The sequence below is a fragment of the Typha latifolia genome, chromosome 11 (genome assembly GCF_019914945.1).
Source record: "Typha latifolia isolate L0001 chromosome 11, TyphaL0001v2, whole genome shotgun sequence".
NCBI classification, from domain to species: domain Eukaryota; kingdom Viridiplantae; phylum Streptophyta; class Magnoliopsida; order Poales; family Typhaceae; genus Typha; species Typha latifolia.
The window spans coordinates 8,864,127-8,887,636 of NC_133096.1; the positions used below are offsets into that span (position 1 = coordinate 8,864,127).

At 39.7% G+C, this 23,510-nt stretch overlaps 6 protein-coding genes across 8 annotated transcripts; all 6 read left to right on the plus strand.

The window, feature by feature from the left end:
• The first annotated feature begins 812 nt into the window (after positions 1–812).
• On the plus strand, positions 813–2,790 carry LOC140798194 (3-ketoacyl-CoA synthase 4-like). Its single transcript, XM_073151959.1, has 2 exons — positions 813–1,716; positions 1,806–2,790. The coding sequence occupies exons 1-2, from the start codon at positions 955–957 to the stop codon at positions 2,562–2,564; spliced, it is 1,521 nt and encodes a 506-aa protein (XP_073008060.1). The 5' UTR covers positions 813–954; the 3' UTR covers positions 2,565–2,790.
• A 3,471-nt stretch (positions 2,791–6,261) lies between these two features.
• LOC140797172 (GATA transcription factor 15-like) lies at positions 6,262–7,114 on the plus strand. Its single transcript, XM_073150451.1, has 2 exons — positions 6,262–6,708; positions 6,803–7,114. Exons 1-2 carry the CDS (start codon positions 6,262–6,264, stop codon positions 7,112–7,114), a joined length of 759 nt encoding a protein of 252 aa, XP_073006552.1.
• A 1,804-nt stretch (positions 7,115–8,918) lies between these two features.
• Positions 8,919–12,460, plus strand: LOC140798196 (iron-sulfur cluster assembly protein 1-like). The gene is made up of 3 exons (XM_073151962.1): positions 8,919–9,659; positions 10,685–10,739; positions 11,936–12,460. Exons 1-3 carry the CDS (start codon positions 9,350–9,352, stop codon positions 12,093–12,095), a joined length of 525 nt encoding a protein of 174 aa, XP_073008063.1. The 5' UTR covers positions 8,919–9,349; the 3' UTR covers positions 12,096–12,460.
• A 1,827-nt stretch (positions 12,461–14,287) lies between these two features.
• LOC140797173 (MYB-like transcription factor EOBII) lies at positions 14,288–15,857 on the plus strand. The gene is made up of 3 exons (XM_073150452.1): positions 14,288–14,444; positions 14,532–14,661; positions 15,539–15,857. Exons 1-3 carry the CDS (start codon positions 14,288–14,290, stop codon positions 15,855–15,857), a joined length of 606 nt encoding a protein of 201 aa, XP_073006553.1.
• A 1,740-nt stretch (positions 15,858–17,597) lies between these two features.
• Positions 17,598–20,057, plus strand: LOC140798328 (large ribosomal subunit protein bL12c-like). 3 transcript variants are annotated; one of them, XM_073152148.1, is made up of 2 exons: positions 17,598–18,278; positions 19,764–20,057. In XM_073152148.1, the coding sequence occupies exon 1, from the start codon at positions 17,724–17,726 to the stop codon at positions 18,273–18,275; it is 552 nt and encodes a 183-aa protein (XP_073008249.1). In that variant the 5' UTR covers positions 17,598–17,723; the 3' UTR covers positions 18,276–18,278; positions 19,764–20,057. The 3 variants fall into 3 exon arrangements, 2 of the variants coding, with proteins under 2 accessions (XP_073008249.1, XP_073008248.1); XR_012110820.1 differs by having other exon boundaries at positions 17,601–18,349; XM_073152147.1 differs by having other exon boundaries at positions 17,601–18,322.
• Positions 20,058–20,405: 348 nt separating this feature from the next.
• On the plus strand, positions 20,406–22,234 carry LOC140797894 (small ribosomal subunit protein uS12). The gene is made up of 4 exons (XM_073151585.1): positions 20,406–20,530; positions 21,370–21,525; positions 21,631–21,757; positions 21,923–22,234. The coding sequence occupies exons 1-4, from the start codon at positions 20,526–20,528 to the stop codon at positions 22,061–22,063; spliced, it is 429 nt and encodes a 142-aa protein (XP_073007686.1). The 5' UTR covers positions 20,406–20,525; the 3' UTR covers positions 22,064–22,234.
• Positions 22,235–23,510: the final 1,276 nt, after the last annotated feature.

A 23,510-nucleotide genomic window follows, 5' to 3' on the forward strand; every position in this document is an offset into this window, starting at 1 on the left:
CACTAGTTACTATTCCAATATCCATAACTTTGATGATTTATTAATGCATGAAGTAGTTCCCATTGGGTGGTCGACTTCTTGATGAATTGCCAACACAACTAGATCGATAATAAAAGTAACAAGAACTCTCTTCTTGCACGTTCTATATCACTATATTGTTGGTTGGTGAGAGTTAACGTGGATTTGTTACTTTGACTTTTTTTTATCTACTGACGACTTGACTCTTTCCTTTTGATTAAGACTAATTTGCTCGAGTTGGGATTATTATATAGTTATCACTATATTATTTAAAGTATCATAATTAAGACTCAAATTATTGTATTCTTTCAATCTTTCAAGAATACCATTTACTTAGTCAAATTTAATTAATCACATTTAAAACTGAATTTATATTTGTAAAATAATCGGCTTATCATTGTTTAAATTAATTTTAAAAAATTATCTAATATTTTACCTAATAATGCACAAAAAAAATTTCTTCTTTTATGCAAGATAAATATTATTGATAAATATTTTACGATCTGAATTTTAAAAAATAAAAATATTTTAGTTATTTATATATAGTTATTAATTTTAATAACAAACTGCTAGGAATATTTCATTAAAAGCCAATCATAATGACAATCCTAAAAAAAATCAAAAGATTTAAACAGTAATTGTGATATTTTGAAGAATATAATAGCAATTATAATATTTGAAAAGTTTTACAGCGATAATTATGTAAAAAACCATGTAAAGTAACACAAAATACCTTCTCTTTTTTTGTCACACAAAATTGATGGCTAAATAAGTCTAGCGATAACTTATTAGCTATACTTATTCCCCTTTATAATCCCATACGAAATGTATAATGTTAAAAAGATAGGGAGTGAAATGAAACTTCCCTTCTTTATAATAATCCCCTCCCGTTTCTTTCTCATTCCATCTCTCTCTCCCTCATCCTAATTCACGAAGATGGAAGGAGAGAAACAAGCGTCGTCGTCGTCGGGGGCGGCGGCGCCGAGCCGTCTCCTCCCCGACTTCCTCCAGAGCGTGAACCTCAAGTACGTGAAGCTCGGGTATCACTATCTAATCACCCACCTCCTAACCCTCACCCTCCTCCCCCTCATCTCCGTCGTCCTCCTCGAGGCCTCCCGCACCGACGTCGACGATCTCCTCCAGCTCTACCACCACCACCTCCGCTACAACCTCGTCGCCCTCCTCCTCCTCTTCTGCCTCCTCGTCTTCGCCTCCACCCTCTACCTGATCACCCGCCCCAACCCGGTCTTCCTCATCGACTACAGCTGCTACCTCCCGCCGCCCGACTTAAAGATCGGCTTCAAGGAATTCATGGTACACTCCAAGCTCTGCGGCTTCAACGAGTCGGCGCTCGCCTTCCAGCAGAAGATCTTGGAGCGCTCCGGGCTCGGCGAGGAGACGTACGTCCCGGCCGCGATGCACTACCTCCCGCCAACGCCGACGATGGCGAACGCGCGGGCCGAGGCAGAGCAGGTCTTGTACGGCGCGCTCGACAATCTCTTCCGAGTGACCGGTCTCAATCCCAAGGACGTCGGTATACTCGTCGTTAATTGTAGCCTCTTTAATCCCACCCCTTCCCTCGCCGCCATGATCGTGAACAAGTACAAGCTTCGCGGCAACGTCATAAGCTACAACCTTGGAGGGATGGGCTGCAGCGCCGGCGTCATCGCCGTCGACCTCGCCAGGGATCTCCTCCAGGTATATCATTGACTGGGTGTTATATCCAATAATAAATGGGTCGGATAATAGATATTTAATAATTGTGTTGTATTTAAAATTAAAACCAGATCCACCGGAGCACCTATGCGGTGGTGATCAGCACGGAGAACATCACCCTGAACCGGTACTTCGGCAACTGCAAGCCGATGCTCCTCCCCAACTGCCTGTTCCGCCTCGGCGGCGCCGCCGTGCTCCTCTCCAACCGCTCCGCCGACCGCCGTCGGGCCAAGTACAGGCTGGTCCACGTGGTCCGCACCCATAAGGGCGCGGATGACAAGGCGTACCGCTGCGTGTATCAAGAGCAGGACGAGGAAGGCAAGGTGGGCGTGTCCCTCTCCAAGGACCTGATGGCCATCGCGGGCGAGGCCGTGAAGACCAATATCACCACCCTGGGGCCCCTCGTCCTCCCCCTCAGCGAGCAGCTCCTCTTCTTCGCCTCCCTCGTTGCCAAGAAGTTCCTGAACGCCAAGGTCAAGCCGTACATACCGGACTTCAAGCTGGCCTTCGACCACTTCTGCATCCACTGCGGCGGCCGCGCCGTCATCGACGAGCTAGAGAAGAACCTGAAGCTCCTCCCCGTTCACGTCGAGCCCTCCAGGATGACCCTCCACCGGTTCGGGAACACCTCCTCCAGCTCCATCTGGTACGAGCTTGCCTACATCGAGGCCAAGGGCCGCATCCGGAGAGGCCACAAGATCTGGCAGATCGCCTTGGGGAGCGGCTTCAAATGCAACAGCGCCGTCTGGCAGGCCCTCTGCCACGTCAAGCCCGGGATGAACTCGCCGTGGCAGGACTGCATCTATAGATACCCCGTGCACATCAATTAGCTACCACGTCCGATCTATGCATCTCTCATGTATGTATACGTACGTTGTTTGATTAATTTTAGTAGGTGAAATGAATGCCTTCCAAGTGTTGTGTGTCTATTAAATGTCGAAAAATAGTGCTGCTACACAATATATATTATATATAAGGGCTCATTCCAAACAGTATGGACTTCCCTTCTTGTTTTTGGGCCGGGCCAGATGGTGCTAGCCTTCTTTAAAGAAATTAGTGTTAATATCTTATATTGTGTATCTGCCATGTCAAAGAAGAAAATATAAGGTAGAGTGATATAGTACTCTTGGGATCGTTCTTAGCTTAGATGAAATTATAAGATTAAATGTAGAACGTATCAAAGAATAGCGAAATTGAAAGACTACATAACGAATTTTATCTTAAAATATCACCACTTTAAAATAAGTGAATTATTTGAGCTTTCCTCAATTCGGATTTTTCATGTAATGCTAAACTGTCCAAGAAGATAAGTTGGCTATTAAAAAAAATTAAAGGAATAAAAGAAATTAATAATAATAATAATAAACACACTACAAAATAGAGAAAAGAAGAAAGTTGCATTGGCAGTCTTCGATTGGCTGAAACAATGGCTGCCAGCCAAAGTACTCTACCGCATGAACAAGCAAATTCCTACAGTCGGGCCTGCAGAGAATCCGCTGCTGAAAAAATGCTATCTGAAACCAATATTAAAAAAAAAAAAAAAAAAAAAAAGTGTCACACCAACCAACTCTAGTAAAGTTGGTAGGTATCTTGCTCATGACCAAGGAGGTCATGAGTTCAACTCCAACCCCAAACAATATTGTGGAGAAATTGTTTGGTGGTTGGTAGTTTGGTGGTTTGGCTCGATTCGGTTGATGGCTCGGCAGTGCGGTTAGCTTGGAAGAACAGCTTGACAACGCAACGGCTTGGAGCAGGTCTTGGCGGCGTTTGATTCGAAGTAATTGTTCGGCGACGCATATGGCTTGAAGCCTAGACTAGATAGCTAAAAGCTCGGTGGGGCCTAAAGTGCCTCTGTATCTAGGGAGGGTTGGCCCTTTGTCCAGCCCATATATAGCCTTCGGGCTCATGAATGATCAAAAAAAAAAAAAAAAAAAAAAAGTCACAAACCACCAGGACGGGCATTATTTCAAGATCAAGACTAGATTAATAATGGCGTATTAACGAGTATATATATATGCCTTCACGAGATCACATGCATCCATCCATTGCCTGCATATACCTCTCTTTTATTAATGGACTCCCACGTACGCTATAATTACAAAACATTAAGTAATCAAAATGGCCAGCTTTTCTCATGGGAATATAACCCAGTAGTAGTGGTAATACTTCGCCATGCCCGAGAATTCGGTCAATCTCTCGATTTGGGCCATCGGATTTACTCGCTTTAAAAGCAGTTTCTTCCCTCCGATACATGGGAAAGGAGACGATGTGGGCCTCAAGGGCTCAGATGGGTCATATCATTCGTTGCATCTTATATAAACCTAAAGATATATATATATATATATATAGTTGGAAAGATGTGGGGATGAGTTTTCTCAATACGTACTATTATTTTTATTTATGTTTAATTTGTTTCCCTCTAGGCTTTCTTTCTTTTGGGACGGCGCTTGCTCGTAGTTTGCTATGGATTGGATTTTATAGGCAGAGAGAGAGAGAGAGAGAGAGAGAGAGAGAGAGATTTGGGTTTGGCTACTTACTACTACTACCACTTTCCGAAAGATGCTTCTCTGTGTGTGTCTCTACCAAGGACACCAATCTCTAGGCTGTGTGTCGGGACTAACTTTACGAACGACCATCATGGCAACTGGATCAGCTGCGCAAACCATCACACGCATCATGCTTACAAATTTGCTTTTGGTATAACGTGGATCACTTCGAACTCAGGAAGGCACCCAAATAATGCCATTTCGTCTTTCTTTGACATGACGTAACCTGGCTCGGACAGTTGGGAGACACCGATGTTGGCGTCTTGCCATGAAGGGCCTTTGAGCCGTATCCTGTCTGCGAGGCAATACTCGAACCACTCCAAACACAATCCTTCCACGTGGCTGAGTCCGGTTGGGGCGTCATCTGCGTTAGGAGTTAATGTTGGGTCGGAGCTGATCATGTCGGCCAGATCTGGGTAGGCGTTTCGGCTGACGGCCTGCTACAAATGGAATGATGGGCTCCACCCCCCTTTCGCTTTCGCTTTTCTCAAATCTGACCCTCTCCTTTGACCTGGGGATTAAATCACATCGACGCAACCTAATAGTAACAGCTCATCCATATCATATCTCTCTAGCTCTCCCCCTGTCACCCTTTTCCATCCACTGTTTTAGATAACTTAAAATATATTGATACTATATAATGTTATATATTGAGAGGATTGAAACAAGAAGTTTTTTATTTTAATTTTAAGGAGTTCTTTGTCTTTGTCTTTGATTGATTGGTGTAAAAAGACGGGATCTTCTAGCACTGACCGGACCAGTCCTTGGACTTGGACCCCATGATTCGGCTCGCTCTTTTGGAGCGTCGGTAATCATGACGGAAGCCAACCCATGCAATTATATTTCCCCCTTCCTCGATTCATTTTATTCTCTCCTACTTACTTTTGTTCTTTTATTTTTTTTTTCTTTATTTTTTTGCTTTTTATCCAACTGGCTAGTATTCCCACTCGAGTAGTCACGTGGCCGAGACCAATCCTATGCTATATTGTTGCTATGTTAAAGGGAATTTTAGATTGTGAGATAATGCCCGATTTTTTTAGACTGACACGTAACGCATCCTGTGAGGTTACGAGCCCCCATTGGGTTTGGATGCAGTGCATATATGGGTCGTTGGGTCTTGGGTCTCTCGTGTTTGGTTTCTCTTTTGGAGATCTCACTCTCTCTCTTTCTCTCTCTCTAAAATCTATTATGGGTAGCCTCGTGATCGGGGAAGTTTGAGATTTGTATAGAAGACTGTTCCCGTAGTCACGTGGGATCTTTTGACCGCCCGACGACCAACCAAAACTGTTCATCTCTGACCCGCATTGTTTGCTGCGCCCACTTCTCTTTCTCTCTCTAGCTCTGATTTGATCGTCTTGTTATCATGCAGAGCTAGACCAGTCACACGTCGTTGTTGTATAAGAAGTAGTGCAGTGCCAACTAGTAGCCACCACACCAATTTGGCCTTCTTGCCCTTCCCTATTCCGAGGAGTCCTTTAGCTTACAACTGATCAGAGAGAGAGAGAGAGAGAGAGAGTTATGAAGTAAAACCACATCATACTCGAGTGACTGACTCAGTTGACAAAGCGAAGCTGATCTCCATCTCTATCTGTCTATCTTCTTCATCCCATTAATTACACGACACATATCGTTCTACGGTTGGGGGATGACTAGTCTTCTCCGACCAAGATATGAGCCTGCGTTATTAAATGCCCGTTTCCAGTTGCCCTGCATCAACCAAGGCAAGAAGCAGACAAACCCCGATCTCCAACCATCCCTAGTTCCCATACCAAACCTTTACTAGCATTAGTTTTGTTCCCAAATCCCTCGTTAATCTAACACTACTCTCTCCTTGTTTAAACCTAGCCACCTCCTTGCTCATCCCAATGGAACCGTAATAAAACCTAGCTACCATACCACATTCGTGCATCACTCCCTCTTTAAAAGCCCACCTAGCCTCCTCTCTTCTTTTCCTATCTCTATCTCCATATACCCCAAAAAAATGCTACAGCAGTGCAGCAACCACAGCAATGGCTTCCTTTACGGAACGTCTGGGAGTGCAAGCAACTGCTCCATTCTCTTCCCAATCTCAGGGAAGCAGTCTATAGATGAAGCATATCCATCAGATGATACCTACGATTCGATCACATCCTTTAGCTCCTCTGTCGATTGCACCCTATCACTCGGCACGCCTTCCACTAGGCAAGCCGACACGACCAACCCCAAGTCGTCCGCCCCAATCCAACGCCCGTCCTACGTGTCGACGTTGTGCTGGGATATCATATCCCAGTCGAACAAGCACCAGAGTACCGTCTCCAAAGGAAGCACTTCTTCGAATAGCACTAGTGGAGCAAATCTTGGTCGGGACTCGCTTCTCTTCGCTCGTCGGTGCGCCAACTGTGACACCACCTCGACCCCACTTTGGAGGAACGGCCCACGTGGCCCCAAGGCGCGTATTCTTATTGAGTTATTTCTATATGTCTCTTTTTTAATATAAAATAATTGTGAGAAGTTAAAAAGAGTACGTAATTTATTGCATGCAGTCGCTATGTAATGCGTGCGGGATCCGCTACAAGAAAGAAGAGAGGCGCGCGGCTGCGGCCACGGCATCGCCGTCGTCCACGTCATCAGTAGTGACGGTCGCGGAGGGTGGGATCGGGTACGGGTACCAGCGCACGCAACAGCAGCATTGGGGTTGCTACCAATCAGGTAGAGCGAAGGGTGCGCCAATCTCGATGTACGGTGACGACGCGATGGACGACGGGGATGTTTCGTACCACCCGTGGCGGCTCAACTTCGTGCCCCCGCAACCGGTGCCGGTCCAGGAGCGGCCCGGTCTTTTCCAATACAACTAGATTAAGCGACTTGATTAAGTTTTGGTTAGGTTAAACTAGAAGTTAATTAAGGCAGCCAACTTTTGCTTCTTTTTTTTCACGTCCAACGTCTCAAGTCTTGAATCGTGTGAGGTCTTCATACTCTTTTAATACTTACTTTTTGTTAATCTAGATATGAGCACTTCTGTTCTCTTCCTTCGACTCTATAACAACTGCAATTAGATTGTCTAACCATCGAGATAATACCATATTTAATCTACTTAGCGTCTTGACTCCCAATCAATAAAGAGAAAAGGAAAAAAAAAAATATTTTTTATATTTTATACGCTTATTTGCACATTAATTTGACTTGGGCCGTGGAGGCGTGGACCGTAGGTAAAAGAGAATAATGAGACTAATGGGTCCGCTTCAAACTTATAATGGGCCATTATTTAGTTTTAGGGAGTTTTACATATTTACCGCTGAATTTTTCTTATAATATAATAATTACTATTACATTTTTATAGTTAAAACCGAACTTATATTTATAGAAGACTATTTCTTACATAAACCGTTTAAAATGCTTTAAAAGTTATTTAATATGTTAATCCAATATTTTTCTATGCTAGATAAATATTGTTTATAATTTTTTTTATGCTCTAAAATCTAAAACTAAGAGTATTTCAATTTCAAACTTGAATAATTCAAGCATAAATTGAACTTGATCGAGGTTGAATTGATTCGGATTGAATCAAGCTTTAAATAAAGTCAAATTCAATAATGAAAGCATATGAACTAATGACAACGAAAATTTAGAATTACAGTAGTTATTATTATTATTATTATTATTATTATTATTTAGTAGAATGCTCTACTAGGGTTGTGATTTTTTCCCCCTTATCAAGGCCTAGATAAATGAGAGAGGCTTCATTCTCCCCTCCCTTTCCAAGATATTTTATTATTTTTTTTCTTTCTTTTTCTCTCTTTTTTTTCCTCATTGGTTCTTCTTTCTCCCTTGCTATCATCAACCTTGCACCTCCTCTCTGGTCGCCATCGCCTTCATCCTCTCAACCTTAGTTTCCTTCTCGACCTTCCACATTGCTGCCATTTGTGTTAGGTGGCATAGATCTTGCTTTCCCTGGTCTCATCCCCATCTTTGTTAGCCGTCCTTGACCTAGCTTGACTCAGCTCTGCCTCACCTTTCTTCAAGCTCCACCTATATAGCAAGACCCCTATTCTATTGTGGTCTCGCACTCTTTTTGGTTTTTATCTATGTTTGAGTATTGTATTTTCTTAGTTCATGGATGTAAATAATTGATTTGCAACACTCTAGTACCCTTTATATTTCTTGTGCAATTTAGTTTTTGGTTCTAATTCTTGGATTTACATGTATGCACAAATAAGACCTTGCATGATTTCGTTATAAGTCACTGGACTTTGTTTATGCCTTTCTACTTAAGATTGCTCTATTGTTGAGCGCTCAGCCATTTAAGACTTTTGCTGTTTTATCGATAGTGCTACCGTAGTTGGCTAAACAAGAGGTTTGCTTGAGAGTGATTGCTCTTATTTTACCTCACTATTATTCGATCGATTATTTATCTAAGTGTGAGCTTGTTTTTATGGTCACTCACATATTCTCTTTTTTCTTATGTATCAAGTTATAATTATTTAATTAAAATTAATAGTATGACCTATCTACGGACTCTTTCTTAAAAAAATTATTAGATATTTAATTTAAAACTTAATATTAGTCATATACTAAATATTATATTATTATTATTTTCGAGTTTCACGGAGCTGAGCTTGATAGAGTCTTCAAATTCGAATCGAAATTAATTTCGAATTTATGAAGCAGATCAAGCTTAAATCGACTTAGTTTCGACCGAGCAGTAAGCCTTGGGCCCTTGGCAAGAACTCGAGCCCCGGCCATACCTACATGACGAGTCGCACATCTTCCAACGCTTGTACGCTTCTCCACTTCTAGAAATTTCTTCTCCTTCCCGATGAACGGCCATCGTCCGGCGATCACATCACCTCTTGTCCTCAATCTCGAAACACTCTATGTTCACTACCAAGTTCGCCACATCATCAAATTGACTGCCACGTTTCTGGCGAATAATCTCCAAACGGGTGTTTCGTAATCTATACCGACCAGCAAATCAACCAGTTGTCGAACTCCATCCTTGCTGCCCTATAAGAGATTCCTCCCTATCATTTGTCTCCTCTCTTCCAGAAATTTTGGCGTAGCCGCGCAAGAAATCGGAGGCAATAGCGATAATGCTTAGGATTCAGGGAAAGCGATTGCTAGGTTTAGCGATAGGGAACCGGGCCTCCGGCGCTGCCGCTGGTGGTTGTTCGATGCCGATCCGAGGGTACCACGAGAGGGTAGTAGACCACTACAACAACCCTAGGAACGTTGGATCGTTCGATAAGAACGATCCGACCGTCGGAACGGGGCTTGTGGGCGCTCCGGCCTGCGGCGATGTGATGAAGCTCCAGATCAAGATCGACGAGGAGTCGGGAAAGATCGTGGATGCGTGCTTCAAGACCTTCGGTTGCGGCTCCGCCATCGCCTCTTCTTCCGTCGGTTCGTAAATTCTTCTATATGTTCTTATACTAACTATATGTTGGTTCCTGTTCGTTCTAATTCTTAGGTTTCCGTCCGATTAATTTCGTTGGTGTTTAAATTTTTGGTCTAATCGGTGCCGTGTTTATACAAATTAGATGGAGCTTGATTCTTTGGAACCGTATGAAGTTGAATTTGAGTTGCTATACATCCATTGTACTAAAGATGAATTGCGATAGAGTTATTAGGAATGAGATTGACATGTATAACAGGGGAAGAGCCAATGTTGTTAGATATCGATTTTAACGATTACATTACGAATACGTGTTGGTATCAACGGAATACATTCACGGAAAGTTTCTGATTTTAGATCGGAATGCTTTTCTAGGTTGCATATTTTAGATGTTTCAACAAAGAAGAGTCTATTTTCTGTGATCAGGAGTTAAAGAAAAAAAATGGTTAGCTGTTTTAAAGCATCATGCTTTATAGAACTATTTACTTCGACAGGAAACCTTGTTTATCTTTCTATGGTTAATATAGGAATTTGTGGACTGTTTGTTCTATGGTTAGAGAGAGACAAAGAAACTTACAATAGTTCAAGATATTCTGATGACTTAGCATTCCATTTCCTTGTGGGTTGCTTGGTAAGAAACTCTTTTGAATAATTCTTGGACTCCAGAATTGTAGCAAGAAAATTACCATTTCTTTCAGAAGTTATATATATACTGCAAAACTCTCCATCGCATGTCATGGAATATACTGTTAGTTTGAGTGGAAGAGGCTATTAAGAAGGCAAATTAATGTAATTAACGTATTTATCTCCTGATAATGACTGTTGCTTCATGTGCTTGTTACGCGGAGGGCAAAAAATTGTTGCTTCCTAAAGCTTTCGCTATGTAATTGGGTAACTCTTTTTCATGTAATATTTGAAATCTGGATATGGCCACACTGCTTCTTATATGTATATTAAGTTAACTAAATTGAATATTTGAAAGAATTGTAGTGACCTTGAATGGTTGTGCTAATCTTCTTACTCTCTGATGCAGCTACTGAATGGGTCAAAGGAAAGCAAATGGAGGAAGTGCTATCCATTAAAAACACGTAAGTTGCCTGCTTGTTTATATTCAGCTCTTATTTTGTAATTTGTTTGTAGGAAGTTAGTGTGGAGTTCTTTTCAAAGTTCTTCGGTAGTAGGATATTTTTCTCAGAATTCTTTTGTATTGCATATTTTTTTGCAGTATTCTTGGATGGCGTAATATATCAATATATTCCTGTCCATTGCTTCATTACCTGTTTTTTTCCCTTTGGTGGGTCTGAACCTTGCCAGATGTTTATCTTCTGGAGATTTTGTTGGGTAAAGGTTTGGGCATTGCTTTTCTCATGGTGGAAAATTCCCATTGTGTGTATAGAGAGATAGCTAGTAATTCTGGTCCAAACAAATAAAAGTTAGTCAGGAGTCCATCTGAAATGCTAAAGTTTATTAGGATTATTGTCTCAGGTATTGCCCTTCCTTCACAAAGGCATCATCATCGGGCATACATGGATATCTGGTACTATTCCATTGGTCCAACAATACTAATAATGGAGAAAGCATAAGATGTTTCTTTTCCTCTAGAGATGACTTATAAATAGCCTCATGTCCTCCTTTGAGGATAAGTGATATGAATCTATCTTATTCATAAGAGAAGAATTTGCATTAGTATCTCAATTTCAATATAAACACGGGTTGGATTGACACTCCATGTTCCGAGAAACATTTAGTCATTTACCTCCTAGAAATAGGAAAAAGTCAAAAAACAGTCTTTGCATAAAGAAATGTGTTGATCAAGGGCAGATAGATGAGATAGTGCAAAACAGTCTTTGTCTAAAGAAATGCATTGATTAAGGGCAGAAGAATGAGATAGTGCTTTTCAAAACCGCTGCAAATGTAATCTGTCATAAGAATTCTGCATTTTTTTTAAGAGTTTAGGCTACTATACTCACTTCGGATGTATAGATCTGGAAGATGTCAGGCAGGCATTCTTTGTATGAAATAGCATATGATGTCGTCATGCAAATAATGGCATTAGCAGTATGAATATTATGTTGATTATAGAGTATATGAGGCTTGCTGTCTATACTCAATTGTATGCTCAGTGGTTTATACTTTCGATACCTTTATTACCATTGGTCTGGAGAATAATTAATTTGAAACTTGGAAATAAGTTCTTAGCTCCAGTGATAGCCAACTTTGATAAATTCCTGATTGTATCTGCCTAACTTTTCATGAGTTTTAACAGTCTTCCATTGTGTTACAGAGAAATTGCAAAACATCTGTCGCTTCCACCAGTGAAGCTCCATTGCAGCATGCTTGCTGAAGATGCCATTAAGGCTGCAGTGAAAGACTATGAAGCAAAGAAGGCCAAGGTAGCACAAAATGATGGGCCTTCTCCAGCCCAAGAAGTAGCTGAAGCTTGAAACAAGTTAATGTGTGGAACATGAGATTGCCATGTTCATCTCTCAACATGATTTCGCAGAATGTACCAAAGATAAGGAAAAGACAATTATTCTGGTTTTTGATGACGACGACGAAGACTATATGTAACTTTTAGATAATGTCACAGGACTTGCTTGTAAATGTGTTTATGTACACATGCTCCTTACTTTGGTAGGCCTGTCTTTATGCATGTGCGTATAGGAAAAACCTTGGAGCAAGCTCCAGCGTCTCAACTGGCTATTGTTTCTCCATTATTCCTGGTACCTTTAGCTTTTCATGAACCTGGTGTGGACAATCTTATCAATTTCTATTCTAGCAAAGACCAAAATAAAGTTGTTTTCAAATATTTCAATGTCTGAGCATAAATTCTATCTGGGCAATATCTCGCATTTTTCTTTTTATCACGGTAAAATGATGTAGATTGATATGTACTGCAGGAGGTTCAGGTTGCATATGCTTGCAAGCATCATAATATGCTTGCAGCATGTGGCCAATGACAAACACGTGCAGGAAACGAAAACAGGATGATAACAGACACGTGCTACAAACTGAACAACGTAGAAGACTCATTAATATTACGGGGTGTCCGCATGATCCAAGTTATTCCCAGAATATATAGGCCTTCATTTGAGATAAAATTAGTGTTTAGGCACTTCTCACTGTCACGCAAGAATAATTAATCACAATTGTTGCAATCCACTCATAAAGGAGCATGGAGCCATGGATCCGTTTACTGACTAAGACATTATATATATATATATATAACACGTGATATAGACCAGCTCCAAACTCTTCTATATTTGGACATTGATGCATGGCTTAGTGTTAAGCTGAGTCGTTTCATTTACTCAACAAGCAATATATAATGTACTGGAAATGAGTGCTGAGGAGAGATGTAGGCATTTGTTGCACGTGAGCAAACGCACAGTTTTTGGATCTCTATTGGCATTCAAAAAACATGGGTTTATATATATGTGCCATGTTGATTTTGTTGCGAATAATTCTGAGTTTTTGACGATTGAGGGAACGAGGATAACACCTTTTATTTTGTTTGTTGAGACCTAGCTTGTTGATTAATGTTTGTTCTTAGGATAATTACACTAACTCTCCATAATTTGTAGAATTCTATATGCATAATTAATGATCTAATAGGAAGGGATAAAGAAACCAGAACGAATGGCATTATAATTATACCAAGAGTAAATTATAAATTGCTCCAAATGGACAGAGTAAGTACAATTTTTTTTACAAAATTGTTAAGAGGGAAATTTTTTTCACCATAATGAATATTAAAATATCAGAATTGTGCTTCCTCTTCTTTAATTTTCCAATAAAATGTACTTTCAACATCTTCTATCTTCTCTAATATAAGATTACAAGTTTTAAATCTTAATTATTATCTTTGTAATGTATCTCCCTTTAAATATATGATTATGAAAGAAAATACGGGTAATATTTACTCAAATAATGAGATTATTAATATTAGACTTGATCTTTCTCCCCTATGATGCCCACCGACAGGTTAAGGACATTATGATAATTTGTATTCTCCCTATTAGTTTATATGAAAAAATTAATAGTTTTATGTTACTATAAATCACGGGGGAACAAAGTGACACAAATGAAAGTTCATGTGGTACTTTAATTTTAAGCATAATTACATGCTATAGTAAACAATACTAATCCTTCACAAATGCGACCTTACAAAAGATCCATTGTCAGATTAAATTTATTTTGTTTAAATAGTAATTTTCATCATAGAAAAGATAAATAAATAAAAAAGAAAAAAAAATAGTAAGAAAGTAACAATGGGAGTGACCTAGTTTGTGGGACCGATCGAGTTAGACGCTAATGAGAAGTTTTAATTAATTGTAATTAAGCTAATTAATGCATGCATGCAGTCTCTATGTGTACACGTACGTACATAAAGTTTGTTATACTACTAAGAGGAGATGAGGAATTAGGTGGAGTGTAGATGGATAAGGAATGCACCGTTCCTTTGGTACGATCTGAAACCATGGCTTTGCTCGAGTCATGTAATAATTAACATGACCAAGGATACAAAACTTTCACTATTTTCTCTATAAAAACAGCAGCAAACTCTTACTTCCTCTCCCTACTCCTCACTCTACTCCTCACCTCTCTCTTTCTGTATCTCTTCTTCCATTCTTCCATGGGGGAAGAAGCAAGCAACACGGATAAGTGGATAAATAATAGGCAAGAGTCTGAAGTAAGGAAGGGACCATGGACTATGGAAGAAGACTTGATCCTTATGAACTACATCGCAAACCACGGCGAAGGTGTTTGGAACAATCTCGCTCGCTCCGCAGGTAACTCCCACTCCCTGTACAATCTTCTGGCTTCGATTCTTTTGCCTCCCCATAACCATTCTATGTTGGCTTCTCTATGTCATGAAGGTCTGAATCGCACCGGGAAGAGTTGCCGACTTCGATGGCTGAACTATCTGCGGCCCGACGTGCGGCGGGGAAACATCACGCCGGAGGAGCAGCTTCTGATCCTGGAACTCCACTCCAAGTGGGGAAATAGGTGAGCTTGAGTTTAAAAGACAGAGAAAAGATAAAAGAGAGAGGAGAGAGAGAGAGAGAGGAAGAGGCCAGTTGCTAGAGAAGGAAGGATAGAGATATATAGAGAGAGAGAGAGATGTTTGAGCCAGGTAGTCAAACACTACATGAGAGCATGGAGAAGACTAATGGCTTTGGATACAACGCAAGAAGGAAATTTTTGTGTGGCTAGGATCATGCTATAACAAAATTAATGATCACCTTCTCTCTCTCTCTCTCTGTCTTTCTCTGTAAAGAAACAAGATCACGTGCATGGAACCGTAGAACACAAGGAAATAGCCATAAATTCCTACTTCTTTGCTATGAACTTCCTGTTTACTAACATAAAGGAAACATCGGAATAGATCTATGGATATATCTGGCAAAACAAGCTTTCCATTAACTTTTCGTATGGATGAACGGAACTTATTATAATAGAATAGCACCATTCTATAGCCATTGACACTAAGAACATCTTTCTATAGTTCATCCTGTGAGCTTTCGTTCGTCTTGTCTAGTATGACTATTTACTATAAATTCTTAAATAAATTAGTTTACGAGTGGCGCTAATTCAATTTTTTTGCTAGATGTATACACAAGACGGTAGCTACCAGTACTCCAACTCCAACTCCACCAATTTCATTACACATATATTATTCTTGCTTGCATTTTTTTTTTTTTGCACTTGTGTTGATTGTACTAGCTAAACCTTTGATCTTGCCTAGCTCTTAGAAATAATTTCTAGCTACCAAGTTTCTTCGCATACTTCATCTTTACCTAGTCATTTTATGTTATTCCTACGCATTGTGAAGAGAATTCTTTTCTTCTTTTCTTTTTTCTCATAACCTTCTATTTTTCTTTAGGTGGTCCAAAATTGCAAGGGAGCTTCCCGGGAGGACAGACAACGAAATAAAGAACTACTGGAGGACTAGAATACAAAAGAAACTTAAACACGGTGAATCCATTGAGAACAACAACACCATTGTTACTGATGAAGCCAGTACAAGTACTGGCTGCCATGCAACTTATAACGTCGAAGATAGCATCGATATCCAACCTAGCTACCCCGAGAATAATACGACCGAAGGCGAGCTTCTTGTACCCGATCAATTTACCTCTGGAAATGGCGATGATAACTACTGGTCTGTTGAGGATTTCTGGCCCAATATTTCTCAATGGTGATTCAAGTAAATGAAGTGGTCGCTCTTATGGGCATCATATGGATGAAGTTAACCTGCTTAGATCTTCTGTCTTAGTGTGCACTCATGAGTTCTTGTTGCATGGTGCACAAAGAACCTATGTAGATACACTTAGTTATGGAATAATATTTTGTGTGACATACTATTCCGGTACTGGAGCTTTTGTATTTGGAATACTTCTCTTTGGACGTCCTTTTTATTGTATAAGAGCTTTCTTAAAGATCCTATTTTGTTTTGTATTTTGAAATTGTATTCACATATCTAGACTCTATAGCTTCTGACAAATTTACTCTTGCATCATTTCATCAATAAAAGTATTGCCTTTAACCTACCTTTTTACTCACGAAAAGGAAAAGGCAAAGATCATTATAGTCATATATATATATATATCAAATAAAAACCTAACTAGTTCATCATCAGAGATATTTCTAAGCTGGAAACACATAGACATGCACATGCTTGCATGCATGCATGTCTCCTCTCATAACCGGCTCTCATCCATCGAAGAATGTCCATTACTAATCTATCTATCTATCTATCTATCTATCTATCTATCCATTTAGGGCATACCCAACTCATTCTTTAAGGACGTCACCATTTTCATACAAGTTGAAGGAGACTTAAAAAGATAACATTTGACGCATGCCTAACTCTTACAACGCGCCATGGCGGTTGCGCCGATCGACCGACCTAATCCTGCAGGTGCTCGCAGTCGAACATTCATGTGGAAATCTTTAATCCGATCCACAGAGACCACAACATAAGATTGTGGAGAAGAGGTGCACATGCTCTATTAGACAGAGCACACTTGACACACTTGATCAGGTAGGGTTTGGTAGCTCTTTTTCTCACAGTCGTTAGAAGAGTTTCACAAAGATGAGCATGGCGTGTTGCTATCTTTTGGTAAGTTGAGATGCCTTGTCGTTGGGGGTGTTAGGCTCTTGCCCTTGCATGGATAAAAGAAAACGAGGTTTAGATGGATCTAAACGTGGGGATGTTCTATTGAGTCACGTTTCCCTTGTGGGTGGACGTCTCTATCACGTGAGTTGGTACAATACTACTTTTTTTATATATACGTATGTATGTATATATGTATGTACGTATGTATGCCTAACATTAATATTTGATAGAAGTTAAAGTTGCCTTTCACTTGAACTCTTGAATGTCTTGAGGGAAAGGTGCTGTCGAAGAGCTTGAAGCCCAAAGTAGAAATCCAATTGATGGATATTTTGTAGTAAATGGGCCCCCAGAAGGCCCAAAAGGCCTTGGGATTTTGAAGTTTTTCACAAATGACAAAATATTAAGCCCTAGGGATGAATAAATAAATTGGGATAGTTAATTTTTTTTAATACATATTCACAGTCTAAATTATCGAAATTTTTTTACCCTCATACTCGTACGGGTTAATGAAAAAAAGCTGAATGACTATTTAATCTCAACTCTACTCTATTTTTTTTCCCTTTAAAATAAGATAAAATGATCCCTAAGAAGCTTACCATTGCTAATATGACATGCAACAGTGAGTTGGGAAAAATGAAATAAATTAAATAAACTCAAATCTTCTTCCGATTTCCAATCAATAAAACTGAATCGAATTTGATTTTTTTTTTAATTTTTCGTTCCAAACAAGTCATTTTAACTCCGAATTTAAATTTAAAGTTTTTTTCTCTTTCAAATAAAGTGCCAAAATAGTAGATAGCTCCATTAGTAACAGCCACCCACTTTCCTCACCTATAATCTCACCCTGTACCCAAACCCATTCCCTTATCTTATCCTACTCCTCCTTCCTCCCTTTCTTCTCACTTCACACCAAATAGCGGAAAAGGAGTAGAAGAGAAGCAAAAAGGAGATGGCTTTATCTCTATCTTCCACCTTCTCCCTCATCTCCTTCTCCTCCTCCTCCTCTCGCTCTTCCTCGTTTTCTCCCCAAACCCTAAAATTCCCATCCTACCCCCGCCGCTCCACCACCCTCCTCCGTCCCATCTCCGCCGCCGCCGCCGCCTCCCCCAAGATCGAGGAGCTCGGCGATTCCATATCCAACCTCACCCTCGAGGAGGCACGCAATCTCGTCGACCTCCTCCAGGACCGCCTCGGCGTCTCCGCAGCCGCCTTCGCCCCCGCCGCAGTCGCTGTCGCACCCGGAGCAGCCGACGCTGCCGCCGGTGGACCGGCGGCCGTGGAGGAGAAGACGGAGTTCGACGTGGTCATCGAGGAAGTCCCGAGCAATGCGAGGATTGCGACTATTAAGGTTATAAGAGCGCTGACGAATCTGGCGCTCAAGGACGCGAAGGATCTCATCGAGGGGTTGCCGAAGAAGTTTAAGGAGGCCGTGACGAAGGAGGAGGCTGAGGATGCCAAGAAGCAGCTCGAGGAGGTCGGGGCGAAGATTACCGTTGTTTGAGATGTAAGGACTCTTGGAAGAGAAGAAGACTACGAAGTGATGTTTAGGTCCCATGCTTTCTTCCTCATCTTCAAGTAAAAATTTTGTTTTTTTTTTTAGAATGAGATGTCCTATCACTTTGGGATTTGTAGACTTATCATGTTTGTATTATTCCTTACTGGTTTGGCAAATGTTAATTTGTTTCTTCTCCAATGTGTGAATTTGCCAATGGTGGTGCATTATGTTTTTACTTGGTTATTTCCTCCTAGTTAGTTTGGTAGCTCAGAATTGTTACATAACAAAAAGATATGATCTGAATGATATTTTCTTCTTAAATGTGTGAATATCCATATGGTGGTGCATTATGTTTTTGTTTGGATTATTTCCTCCTAGTTATGTTGGTAATTCAAATTTGATACATAATGGAAAGATATGACCTGAGATGTTATTTCTTCTTAAATGAATGAATTTGCATATGGTGGTGCATTATGTTTTTACTTGCATTTATTTCTTCCTAGTTAGGTTGGTAATTCAAGATTGATACATACAGAAAGATATGATGTGAGATAACATTTTCTTCTTAAATGTGCGAATTTGCATATGGTGGCGCACTATGATTTTAATCGGATCATTTCCATCCTAGTTAGAGTGATAATTCAAGAATGATAGATTATAGTGTTGCTAAATTTAGATCATTGCTCTTAACCTGGGAGCATGACTGGCCCAACGATATCTTAACTGAAGTCAGAATGTCTGAGATATTTTATTTTAGTCAGCCCTTCTCCTTTGCTTAGAATTGCTCATCCCTGCTCTGGAAGAATTTCTTGCATTGGTTGATTTTAGAAGAGTCTGCTGAGAAGAAAGTTAAACCATTCTTATTTAGTGAATTATGTTCTTAGTTCTGTTTTTTTTCTTCTTTTTTCTCGCTTGTCTCTCAACGTACAAGGTGATGCTTTACCAGTAAATGTGCTAAACTAAACTAAGACTATTATCAGATCATGGAATTGTAGTAGTGTAATGCTTTAAAGAAGTCAAGAAATCAGCCTCATGTCAGTATTGACTTAGTGATGAGTTTGACAGTGCTGAATACGATTGTGAAAGCCTGATGAAGTAAAACTCTAATTCTGGAATGCCGCATCAGTTGTCTTGTGCTACAATTGTTATGTGTCACTTTCTATTCCTATACCTCTTTCAGTTTATACATGGGAATTGATTATAAGCATCATTTACTACCTCTCCTGGTTGTAGCCTGTGTTGGTCAGATTGAATTTTTTGTTAATCTAGGTCGCACGAACCTGATTTATCTTTCAAAGTGTCATGTTATGTTGTTTAAAACCTGCACATCATCTGAAGTATGACTCTGTACAATGGCTGATACCATATGCAGCATTGCTCTGCTTAAAACTAATACGATTTGATTGTTGGTTTTAGTTCTTCCACATTCTTTTATCGTATTGGAGATTCATAGTCCTCAAACTCTTACTCAGATAATGATTTCTTTTATTGCAGGGTATAATCAGTTTAAGCTGTTCTGCTGCATGCCACTTTTAGGGACAATTCAAGAACATCAACAAAGTTAGGCTTTCCATTCCATGAAGATTGAGATGGCCGATGTTGATGTTCCTCATCTGCAGTTGTATTAGTTTTGAAGGAGAATGGCTTTTCATAATTTTATTTTGACTGAGCTAATGGTTATTCTATCATTGACTTTGCTATATTGCACTCTCTGTTTCTACTTCTGGAATGTAAAGGAGGAAAATAATCTTCCATGTCTTTTCCAGTCAAATTCTATTTGCAAGCCAAGTTCTTGGTTGAAGCCCTCACAACAACATGAGGAAGTGCAAGCGGCAACCAATTATTAATGTTTTGGAACATGCCAAATTGGGAGATAGATGCTAATAATTTTGCAAAAAATATAATATATATTATTGGTGCATTATCTAACAATGATATTAGAGCTCGAATCCGATCTCTATTATCATCATCTTTCGAATGTTTTCGACCAAAATCTGGCACATGTTAGCAAGTCGGCGCAGTAGACGCGTACCGAGCCGACTACCATCTGGAAATCGACGCTCCAGATCGAATTTGAGCAATTATATAAAAAGTTAACTAAAAGGAGACAATTACTAAACTACTCCTTTACATGATGGATCCTATAAAAGGGCTAGGGCTTCGCGACTAGTTTCTTCTGTGCTCTCGAAACCCTAGCCTCCGCCGCTCTTCGTCTTCGTCGCAGCTAAAGAGAGCAAGAGATCCTCCAACGACAAGATGGGGTGAGTGCTGGAATCACAAATCTTGTTTCCTTTTTTCAAATTCTTACAAGTTCCTGTCTCACCGCATAACTTGATGAGAAGCATTGGAAACCCTGTCGAAATGTTTGAGTTGCAGATGGAAACCCTGCTCTTGATTTGTCATATCCTAGTCGGTTCTTTCGGAAGCTAGATTCTGAGAAACTAATTTGATGTTTAAAAAAATGTTTCTTTGTTAAAGTATTGTAATATTTTGTAATAATTCCTATCGAAATGTTTGGACTATAAAAATAGTTCTTTGTTGGTAATTATAATGTTAAATCTATATCGTCGTCTATTAAGCTTGATACTGTTCGTCAGCCGTTGAAGCCATAAAATTTATGTGTTAGTAGTTGTTAGGGAAAGATGGTAGCTCCAAGAGTGAGTGCATAAAAATGTAATTTTTTTATTGTACGTTTGCAAATGACATTTTTTCCGTATAAGATAAGTTATCGTAGTCATTTCACTAGTGATTTAACGGTATTGATCACACATGAATGAAACTTCTAGTTCATCAGTTGAAGCTTATTCTGGGTATATTTTGTATTTTCTACCGCGCGGGCTGTTGTATTTGGTTTGGTAATTATATAATGTTTATTCTTTTCTCTTTTTAGTTGTATCTCTTTGTTCTGGGTGCTATTATTGTATGGTTGTTGATTGGAGTATGTGTTTGGGGTGCCCTTTATTAGATTGTTTATGAGTTACTTTGCTATACATGTTTTAGATGAGAAGTAAGATGCCTTTATACATTTATCACACTTTGATGGAGTAGTATAGTTTCAAATGTAGTATGTCATGATTAATGATGTGAGTGTCTATGCCAGGAAGACTCGTGGTATGGGAGCTGGGCGTAAGCTCAAAACACACAGGAGGAGACAAAAATGGGCTGACAAATCTTACAAGAAAAGCCATCTTGGAAATGAATGGAAGAAGCCATTTGCTGGATCTTCCCATGCCAAAGGCATTGTCCTTGAGAAGATGTAGGTCTCATGTTTGATGTCAATTTTGATTGTGCTATTCTTCATTTCCCTCATTGATATACTTCTATATGATCTTGATGTTCAAAATGATGTGCCATATTGCAGAGGTATTGAGGCCAAGCAGCCCAACTCTGCTATCCGTAAGTGTGCTCGGGTTCAACTAATTAAGAATGGGAAAAAGATTGCAGCTTTTGTCCCAAATGATGGTTGCTTGAACTATATAGAGGAAAATGTAAGATATTTTTCTTCTTTTTCTACCCCTTCCATTAGTCATCTGACTAATTCTCAGAGTTAGAATTCCGGTATATTGGAGGCTTTGGTTAATTTGCTGTCTATTATTGAAAATTGTTGCTCATTATTATTTTGCCGCCTTATCTTTGTTCTTTGTCTTTCACAGGATGAGGTGTTGATTGCTGGATTTGGAAGGAAGGGCCATGCTGTGGGTGATATCCCTGGAGTGCGGTTCAAGGTTGTGAAGGTTTCAGGTGTCTCGCTGTTGGCTCTTTTCAAGGAGAAGAAGGAAAAGCCTAGATCTTGAATTTTACTATAGTACTTGGTCATCTTTTTGACTCATCCTATCTATGTCTCGAGTTTGCCATTTTTAACTGAGTTCTGTAGGCGAACATTCAAAATTTTGTTCAACTTGTTATGTACCTTGTGTGGGATCTTAGTTTCTAAAATTTATTTAAATTTTGCTTAAATTACATCATATTTACTCGAAGTTGTGTACTTTGTGTGTGAAGAAAACGAAATGGAGAGTCGTGGGAATACTAAACTTGCATTTTCTGTTAGGATTTTGTAACTAGTTTTGTTATTGCATTTTATCGTTACAAACAATTAATTGTATCCTTTTGAAAAGAAGAAATATTGTATAGATTTCCCACAGACCAAGGTAACAAACCTCCATTAATTGCATATTTGAAGAGGGGTTGGTAGACTCAAAAGATATCATGATAAGAATGTGAATATAAAAGCCTCTTTTTAGACTTTACAAGATCAAATTGTCGATTACTTAAAGTTGGCATACTTGCGACACTAAGCTTGGTGCAAAATTGATGTGATAAGAGTGAAGAACTAATAACTAATAAGACCTCTCTTTCCAATAGTAAAACTAAAAGAAGAGGAAAGGACAATTATATTGAGACCCTGGAATTAATAAGCTATTTTTATATGCACCTCCTCCTTTTTGGAGACATCTTAAACTATGAATCCCTATATAATATAAAATTGATTGTTTGATACTCATATTTTTTAATAAAAAAATGTAACAAATAACTAACAGGAATAAATGTTTCAAACTTGTTTCAAATTTAAAAGGTTAATGTGTCACGGATTAGAAAAAAACGAGAGATTCACGTCGAACTAGCAACAGTATATGGGTATAGGTGTAATTACTCCCTCCCCTTCCACAAAACAAATCACATTTCCCTAACTCTCACGTTTCCTGAAAAAATAAACTCCAATAGAAAGCTTGATGACATAACTAGCAGTCTTAAAACAAAAGGGTATAGATCTCTCTGGCTTCCAAGCATTGCAAAGCACCCATCTCTCTGCCTTAGAGGCAAGAATCCTTTAGCTTTTACCAAAGGAAAAGGAAATCCATTTCCAGTTCACCTTCACACATCATTTAAACTCGCCCATGAGAGCAGCCTTTAGCCTCACTCAAACCTCAACCTCGCTTTCTTTACTGAATGCAAGCAGCATGTCATCCCTCCCACAGCCACAGGTAGTGTACCCACAATCCATAGCAGCTCAGACTACCTCCAACTCCAAAGGATCGTTCACGCCGGTCTTCGTCGTCTTAGCCGTCATCGCCGTGCTATCAGCGGTTGCGTGCATCGTAGGGCAAGTTTTTGCTCGGCGTTACCTTCAGCCAAGGCACAAGAGAGATCACTCCGTCCATACTAGAGGAGATATGGAGAATGGTCATGGAGTTAGAATTCCAGAGCCAAAGTTGGAAGGAAATGGTGGAAGGCCGAGAGGAG